This window comes from Poeciliopsis prolifica, unplaced genomic scaffold (assembly GCF_027474105.1).
Source record: "Poeciliopsis prolifica strain line A6 unplaced genomic scaffold, Auburn_PproV2 SCAFFOLD029, whole genome shotgun sequence".
NCBI classification, from domain to species: Eukaryota; Metazoa; Chordata; class Actinopteri; order Cyprinodontiformes; family Poeciliidae; genus Poeciliopsis; species Poeciliopsis prolifica.
Window position 1 is genome coordinate 3,692,905 of NW_026562404.1, and position 9,088 is coordinate 3,701,992.

The following is a 9,088-nucleotide window of genomic DNA, read 5'->3' on the forward strand; positions in this document are numbered from 1 at the left end:
ATACTGGTTGCAGCATCATGTTGATATAAAGGCACCTAATGATTGGAAACAGTAGCACCATCCAGTGGTAGTTATGGGTACTGCACAGTTATGCGTCCCCTGTAGTCATGTGTCACGCAGCTGCGCACCTCCTCCCAGCTGCCGTTGTTTCATTTGCGCCATTTTGTCCGCTCACTTTGTTGATTGGGTTTTAGCGAGCTGTACTGGAGCCAATCAGAGGGAAACCGGACAGTGAAGATACGGTAAGGGAGCCACGATTGAAGGCATTGGTAGTTGTCAGCACGGATTGGTTTGTCATGGACCAACCAAATTACTAACCCTGCTTAATGCAAGAAAAAAATTAAATTTGAGAGTAATTTTGACCGCTGTGTCCGAGGACTTGTTTAGCCTCAAAGACCTTCGTCTTCTCGTGCCGTGTTTGGCGACTGGGGGGAAAAACATGAGCTCCCTGCTGCACTGTTAGCCTTTGTGCTAAAATGAGTGTTAAACAAAGCGGCGTTTGCCAACGAAGCCGTAAACTCATCAGCGGATGAGTATGCCAGCTAATGTTTAGTTACAGTTTGAAACAAGAAGCAAAAGGCCCGACTTTCTCCTTGAAGACAGCGAGCATCCATTTTGTGCTTTCTAGAATTTACCACAGCTAGCTCTCACAGCCTTGTTAGCCCCGTATTATTACAACAGTGAACAAAACAGATAAATATCGCCCTTCTCCTCCTCCTATGTTGTCCCGGAAGTCAAAATTATGTTTTAAGATGCATTGCTGAATTTATTTTAGATAAGTAGGCGTTGCGTGTTCAAAATTAAAGCAACCAAACACGGCAAAAATTAAAAATAAAGAACGACTTATTTTACGAGATAATAATCAGCAAAGACAGTCATGTTTGATTGATACAATATATGCTTGAAATATGTTACTTCTTTTAAACACGTGAATGTATTAATGACGGTATAACTGTACATGTCTTTGTCTCAGGAGGATTGATCATATTAAAGCATGGAGCAGTACACCACTGCCACCACTACAACAGGGGAGCAGATTGTTGTGCAGACTGCTAATGGACAGATCCAGCAGCAGGTGAGAGCACACTTTGAGCAGTTTCTTTAACATTGCTTTGTTTTTCTTAAATCACATTTTATTTTCTAAAGCAGCCAGATAAAAGGATCCCTCAAGGAAGTCACATTTATTGTTTCTGGTGTTTACCATCAAGCCCAAGGTTACTTCAACCAGTGCCACATTTTAAGTGCATATGTTTTCACTTTTGTTTTCTGGCAAGAAATTATTTAAGCATGTAACAAAGGGTTGGATAACTAGCAACATTTTTCAAAGGTTATCTGCTTATTGATTTAAGATGCTCTAAATTTTATTTTATTTAGTTTTTTTTTTTGTAAAATAGTTTTTTGGTTTGCCCTGCATCTTTCTACTCCTCACCCATTTTGTTTTTTATTATTGCCAGTTTAAAAAAAAAAAAAGCCAACCTGAATATAATGATCTCAAATAAATAAAACAATCCCTTTTAAAAGATGTAATTTTCAGCATATGCCTAAAATATAAATTTTAATGTTTTACTTTGTAAAAATACACTCCTTTAAGGTTTGCACAATGTCCGTCATTCCAATTAAGTCCTATGTGTCACTGGTTTGTTTGTAGCCAGTTCCATTTTGGACACTGCGTTTAACCAATGCCTGTTGGTTGTTGAATATTTCTGGATATTGTATATCATACAATCACTGGAACCACTGACTAGTTCTATTTTGGTTGGAAAATGACAACATGACAAATTATGACCAATGATCCAAGCAGGAGTGACACTCTGCTTTATAAACAATTCGTCAGTCACAGAACCACATGTCCTTACCATATATATATTGGGAGCAAAATGTTCCCAAATTCTTGTGAACTGATGTGGTGCATGGAACGCTGTTCCTTGTTGTAAAAGTAACCAAAACTTTGTCATGATTTTCATTTATATTTAGTTGATTATTACAAAATACATTTTTTATGTCTAAGGCTTGTTTACAAAAGCCATCTTTTATAAATGTTGTAATGTGGATCTTAGTTGTTTTATTCCATTAACTTAATCTTCTTTACTGATTTTTTTTAATTTTTTGATTACTTTTGATGACTAGCTTTTTTAAAAAAATGGAGCTTTGTTTTTGCCTAGAGTTTGTAGAACTTTACCTTTACCAAGTTACCTAATCCACTTGTGTCCTGAAGTGACCAGTTTGAATCTGATATGAGTCGCTGGTACCTGATTTCTACAGGATCCTCTCAGAGCTGGTGGATACAATGTGAATGATTTTTGGAAAACATTGTACCAAAATTTATCCAGTCTGCGGAAAAATACTCAGGCGGCTTTGGAGCTTTTTCTCAAAACAATAATTGCAATATAAAGCCATGAGGCTCAAGATAATGCGGACAGAACGTCTTGTTATACTTGATTGTGCTTTAATTATTTCCATCCAGAAGACAAAGATCACTCAAGTATCTGTCGGCAAAGGTATGAGTAATTTTGGGCTTTACCGTACTTGTCTGAGAGTGTAACGTCCTGCCTTGCCTGCAGACACAAGGCACAGTGACGGCTGTGCAGCTGCAAGCAGAGGCGCCAGGCCAGCAGGTGCAAACACTCCAGGTAGTGGTGTCACAGCCGCCCTGTCACTGCAGTAACGCTTTAATAAGTGACCAGTTTGCATGCCGTACCCAGGGCTGTTTTCATGACCTGTCTGTGGCGTTTGAACCATCGTCTTTCTCCCCACCCGCCTCCAGCATTTCCTGCAACTACCTGTACTGCATGTTCCTCAGCACAGTGTTGTGTTTGCCAGCCTGCAGTGTGTGCGGCTTTCCTCCAATGGCTGTGAAAGAAAAAAAACAAACGACCAAACAGAAAACAGGTCACTGTGTTTTGTCTAAGTTGTGTTTTCTCTGCTTTAAAAAAAAAAAAAAAGTTCAAAACGCTCTTTTTTTTTAGATGTACTGTTGGAAGCACGAGTAATGTGAACTTTATGGAGCTGCATCTCATTCATAGTGTGATGATGATGTCATCTCTGTAATTTCTTTTTTGCATTATAACAACCGATGAATTCTCCCAGGCTTTTTCCTTTGACACTTATTTTCTTCCACAAGATGCATTTTATGCAAGTTAAGTGTTTATAAGTTTATCCTTATCAGTCACACACATCTTATCTCACACTTGTACATTCAGGAGACAAAACTTCACAGCGAGACATTTCCAATTTTCTCCAAAGTTTTGTGTAACAGAGGTGTATTTTACTTGCATGCAGCCCTTCATGTCCTTTGTGGGCACTGACGTGTCATACTTCGTCAGAGCTACTTTAACAGCTTTGTATTCCTCTCTGCAGGTGCAGGGACAGCCCCTAATGGTACAGGTGAGCGGCGGACAGCTCATCACATCGTCAGGCCAGCCCATCATGGTGCAAGCCATGTCGGGGAGTCAAGGTCAGACCATAATGCAGGTTCCTGTGTCTGGAGCTCAAGGTCTGCAGCAGGTAAAAGACAAGTGTCCACCAAGATCTGTGATTAGAGTTAACAATCGGAGAATCTGTGATTAGAGTTAACAATCGGTAAGCATGTGATATTACACATTAAATATGTGTAATATCACATCATTATAGCGATGAGAACATTTTTGTCTTGGTTTATTATGGTATTGATGATCAATTAAGACGCATTCGATTGTCTCCTTAGATCCAACTGGTGCAGCCTGGTCAGATACAGCTGCAAGGTGGTCAGACTCTGCAGCTCCAGGGCCAGCAGGGTCAGCCTCAACAAATCATCATCCAGCAGCCCCAGACGGCTATCACTGCTGGACAGAACCAGGTCTTTCATTTTTGACAGTCTTCAGCGTCAAAGACATTTTGTTGTACCACAGAAGACAGAAACTAGTAGTCTCTGCTTTCTGGTTTTGCTCCTGCAGAAACGGAAAGTGACAATGACGGTTGGATTTCTGATTATAAGCCATTTTTAATGCAGCTGTTAACATTTCTAACTTTTCACTTACTCTGGCATCTCAGTAAATGGACTTTACTCCATAGAAACATCATGGCAGAACATTTTAGCTGTTCTGGTAAAATCTTTACTTAATCACTGGTAACCTGCCCTGGAGTATTCACAAATATGACTTATCCTTTAAAAATACATTTCAGTTACTAAACTGCTAGATAATTCCCTCCACAAGGTAAAAATTAGTACAGGAGGTCTATGTTTTCTAATATCTCTTCTTTATGCTGTAAATCAGAGTCAGCAGATCAGCGTACAAGGTCAACAGGTGGCACAGACAGCTGACGGACAGACCATTGTCTACCAGCCCGTCAATGCAGATGGCTCTGTTCTACAGCAGGGTACAATTCTTTGTTCTTTTTTTTTTTGTTGTGTGCAAACTTCATAAGCTTATTTATTTATTTTTAGCTCAACAATGTCTGTGCTAATTATTTCTCTCCAGGAATGATCACAATCCCTGCTGCTAGCTTGGCCGGTGCCCAGATAGTGCAAGCAACAGGGGGCGCCAACACCAACACAACCAACAGCGGCCAAGGCACTGTGACCGTCACCCTGCCTGTCTCCGGCAACATGGTCAATGCAGGTGGAATGGTCATGGTAAGACCCTGTGCAGAGGTACTCAGCATCTTTATTTTTTTCCCCCTGTCTTTTTACATATAGTCTGACACATGGGTGCAGAGTTTGGGGAAACGAGCACCAACAGTAGCCAGTTTCTGGCTTTGCCACAGAGGTCGTCTGGATTATTTCAGTGTTGTCTGAATATGTTAAGTTATACACCCATGAGTCATCACACCTGCTATGTGTTTTCTTTATGTAAAGACCTTTAGCATTTCCATTATTAATGTTCATAAGACTAATAGATTTTAATAAATTTTAATTTGACATAGTCCACCTTTTGGGGCTTTTGTTGGTTTGCAGAATTGACTTTGAAAGCAGCAATCAGGCCTGAATCATCCCGCGGTTAAAACTAAGTACTTAAAATGAAAGCGTCTGTTTAGTTGCAAAAGGTGTGATGGCAGTGAAGTGTTGTATGGTAACTTGCCATGTCTGATTTATACATCTGCATATTTTTAAGTATTAAACACGGTAAAGGATTTTGAGTACTTTGTTTATGTTTCTTTTCCTGCGTTTATCAGATGGTGCCGGGTGGAGGCGGCGTTCCCACCATGCAGCGTATCCCCCTCCCGGGAGCTGAAATGCTGGAGGAAGAGCCTCTGTACGTCAACGCCAAACAATACCATCGTATTCTGAAGCGAAGGCAAGCCCGGGCCAAACTGGAGGCTGAGGGCAAGATCCCCAAGGAGAGGAGGGTATGCAGTGCTCGTTTCCCTTAGAGAAAAAACTACGATAAACTGCCTTTACTGATGGTTGTCAATAAGGCTCTTGAATAAACTGTCTATCCTGTAACTTGTACTTGTGTGAAAATGGCTCAAATATTTAACCTGCAGTGGAAGACAGTGGAACTGTTTTTGAACTGTGCTAATTTATTTTGGCAACAGTTTCCATCTTGGATTGTTTCTCACATCCCCAGCTGGGGCGGTTGGAAGTTGTTGCAGTATGACAAAATTAGTAAAAAAAATACCACAGTTTCACAGTATAGTAGCAATGTTTAGGTAGTGTTATGTCTGTTCAAGTGCATCAGAGGGAAAGTGTACTGTTGCCATAGGACTATGTGTATTACTTGTTCATATTTTCTATGTAGGACCTTTTTTGGCATAATCACTTGTCTTCTGAAGTCCAACGGGCCTTCTAGGGACCTGACCTTAATACATTAGACCCATATTTATAGGCATAGGGGTCAATTAACTTGAGAGATTGCCATTTATTCTTAATATAAATATAAACTTGCAGCATGTGTGGGTTTTTCTCTTTTCTTCAAAACAAATAAACACAAACTATAAAACGTTATTATGAACATAGTAAGAAGCTTGCTTTTTGTACATCATGGAAAAAAGTAAAAAAAAATCTTCTGGTACGGGGGAATGACCTTCTATTATCTAATAATACAGAAGGGAATAAATCAGTGAATTAAAATTTTTTGACGTACCAATATTTTTATTTTTATTTATTTCCTTGTCTCCTGCAGAAATATCTACACGAGTCTCGTCACCGTCATGCTATGCAGCGTAAGCGTGGAGACGGAGGGCGGTTCTTTTCCCCTAAAGAAAAGGAGGAGGCGGCTTTAGGCCTATCGCAAGTAAGAAATTATGATGAGGGTTTGGGGGGAAGACAACCCCCAAAGTTGCAACTTGTCTGTCAGACATTTTTAAGCTTTCATAAAGGATGAGTAATTTCAGATTTAAGAGCATGTTCCTAGGCATGTGTGAAAACTCTTGGAAATCATGGAATTCTGTTTTGTGCTTTTCCAAGTCCGGATAAGTATGGAGTGACAAAAACTTAGCATGGAAAAATACATTACTACAATTTAGTTCTTATTTTATCATTTAAAAGATAAGCTTCAGAATTTTTACAGAGAGCTTCTTATATTGACCTTTAATCACATTCTAACTGATTGTCTGTTTTAAGATAGAAACAGAACCCATGATTATGCAATGCTTTTCCACAACAGAATTTAAGGGTAATTTCGTTGATATTTTTATTGGTGTTTTTGTTTGTTGTTTTGGCTTCCCTGTGAAGTACAAGGTTTAAAAGTAAACCTGATGTTTTTAAAGATTTTGGAATTGTGTTTTGTTTAGCAAAGCGCTAAGATTTGGGTGAACTTTACAGGTAAAACAAGAGAAATCTTGACGTTGTTATTTCCTGTATTTAATGCAAGTGTTCCGGTTTGGTTGACATGTTAGATTTCAAAATAGTGCTTATCTAATCACAAAGGGAAGTAGCGCTTTACCACACTGCCAAATCCAACTTCTGTATGCTGAGTTCTTCCTCAGCTGAACAGTTCCAAAAAAGACAGTGTACAATTGTGTTTAGTCCTACAATTAATAATCTACATATTAGATTTATCTCCATACTTGTATGACATTTCTTGAATATGTTCATGTAAACATCTGTACCACAGACATACGTACAAACAAAAAAATAATTTGTCTGCAAAAGTATGAAATGAAGACATTTAAAATTAGCAGGAAGCCTTGTTAAAACTTCTCGTACTAAATGGATGCTCTTTTCGCAGCAGGAAATCGCCCCGGCAGCAACAGATGAGACAGTGACTCAGATGATCAGAGTGTCCTAGCGTTTTCCCTGACATCATGACCTGCCTGTGACTCTTCAACCCAGCTAACCATCCGACACACTCTTCTGTAGTCCTCAACACACCTAGCAGTGCTTTCACTGTGGCGTTTTTCTATTCTCTCTCAACTTCTTGACTGGTCTTCCAGGGAGCTGGCTGTGCCACAGCTGAGCCAGGAGACTTTTCTGGTCTTCATTAAAATGGAGGATGTTATCATGTTGTCTGAGCCCAGTTTCGGTGTATTTTTCAGTTTTAAGGTTCTTTTTTTTTTTTTTTTTTTTGTCAACTCATCGCACAGGGGGTGGGGGGGAGACAGTCACAAAGCCATACACTCAGACTATGGTCTGTTGACAATTTGTTGATCTGTCTCCAGTTGACACTTTTTTGTTTTTTTAATGGTACCATTTTTTTTCTGATGCATTTGTTACTTTATGCTACCCTGCTGTTTTGTATCATTGATTCCTCCTTTACATAAAAATGTAATTATTTAAATCCATGTACTTTTTGGACTTGCCTAATGGCTGCATAGTACATGGTGCTCCAGAGAAGTGATAGTAATGTGAAGACATTGTATAGAAGGACTTTTGTTCTGTGGATGCATTTTATACAATTTATAGTTGGACTTTGTGTTTTGCTGGGGAAAAAAGAGCAATTCTTTGTAATACACACTTCATTCATGTATAGTTGAGAACTTTTCATCTGTAAGTCCACCTAGGTGTTTTTTTTTTTTTTTTTTTTGTAGATAGAGATTTTTATCCATCAGCATCTGCCAATGTTAATATTTCTTTTTATAATTGTGAAAAGGACATTGTCTTCATAAAAACATGTCAATTAAAAATTTATTAAGAAATGAGATATTTTGTTTCATTACTTAAGAACTAATTAGGAAAGCCCCTGGAGTCTTAACTGGGGCAGACATTTTTTATTTTTTATTTTTTTAGTTGAACCAAATACAGTGCCTTGTAAAGGTATTCATTGACCTAGGCGTCCAACCTTTGGGATTTTACGGCCACAAACTTTAATGTGTTTTTTTGGGATATTATGTGATGCCACACAATAGCATGCAGATATAAAGTAGAATCAAATAGACATGCGTTACATTTTTTCTTAAAAAAAACAACACATTTTTGCCTGCAATTTATAATCAAGGTGTAAATCTGCTTTGGATATTTAACTTGTGAATCTGCACATCAGTCTAGCTTATGCTGTCTGTAGTCATTTTTCTTTAGTTTGTGCAGTATTTATCCTGTGACAGGCTTCCCTGTCTAGCATACACAATTCACCTGCCAAGCACTAGTAACTTGTAAATAAATGTGAGCTGGAAAATAATGTTATCATAAATTGTAATAGTAGGAGTTTATTTGCACCTGGTTGTGTCTTTCCAAGACATTTGTGACCCCAAAGCCTTTTGGTCTAAATGCATTTTTTTTTGTAGAGGTACAGTGGCCTTTGCAGAAAGTTTTCAAAGGGATGTACAAGGGGGAGATCTTATAATCCTGGGGTGGCACACTAAGAGCGAGGTTTTCTTTTGTTTGATTAGGATGTCATATAAGGTGGAGGGAGACCCCAAAGGTTGCTTAATTTGGAGCTTCACCTAAGGTCTTAAGGCACAGAACAATGCTCTTTAAGGCTTTATAAAAGCATTCTTTTATTTGAAATGTCAATCTCCAGCATCTAAGCAAATCAAATAACATTTTAACGTGTTACTCCTAGATTGCCTATTTTTGTTTTAAGGAGGACCATTTCTAATTTTTTTTTTTTTTACTTTTTCGGTTTTCATTCAATATATGCAAACCGATACATGACAGTACATGGTATCTCGAGTATTTTCTATGTACTCGAGTATTCTTCCTCCGACGATCCTGCCCAAATCATTAATGTTC

The 9,088-nt window shown here is 38.6% G+C and overlaps 1 protein-coding gene across 7 annotated transcripts; it reads left to right on the top strand.

Moving 5' to 3' along the window:
• The first annotated feature begins 157 nt into the window (after positions 1 to 157).
• nfyal (nuclear transcription factor Y, alpha, like) lies at positions 158 to 8,058 on the top strand. Of its 7 annotated transcripts, none has more exons than XM_055049442.1 (10): positions 158 to 242; positions 974 to 1,075; positions 2,562 to 2,633; positions 3,358 to 3,504; positions 3,704 to 3,835; positions 4,254 to 4,356; positions 4,458 to 4,630; positions 5,152 to 5,325; positions 6,102 to 6,212; positions 7,149 to 8,058. In XM_055049442.1, exons 2-10 carry the CDS (start codon positions 995 to 997, stop codon positions 7,206 to 7,208), a joined length of 1,053 nt encoding a protein of 350 aa, XP_054905417.1. In that variant the 5' UTR covers positions 158 to 242; positions 974 to 994; the 3' UTR covers positions 7,209 to 8,058. The 7 variants fall into 7 exon arrangements, with proteins under 7 accessions (XP_054905417.1, XP_054905419.1, XP_054905420.1 ...); XM_055049444.1 differs by having other exon boundaries at positions 7,152 to 8,058; XM_055049445.1 differs by having other exon boundaries at positions 4,458 to 4,612.
• The last annotated feature ends 1,030 nt before the right edge of the window (positions 8,059 to 9,088 follow it).

Bases quoted from the DNA above. Each gene is read 5' to 3' on its own strand.
- nfyal (XM_055049442.1), top strand. From the start codon at position 995: ATGGAGCAGTACACCACTGCCACCACTACAACAGGGGAGCAGATTGTT. The intron at 4,631-5,151 runs GTACTCAGCATC...TGCGTTTATCAG, and splicing joins TGGTAAGACCCTGTGCAGAG to ATGGTGCCGGGTGGAGGCGG. The intron at 6,213-7,148 runs GTAAGAAATTAT...CTCTTTTCGCAG, and splicing joins CGGCTTTAGGCCTATCGCAA to CAGGAAATCGCCCCGGCAGC.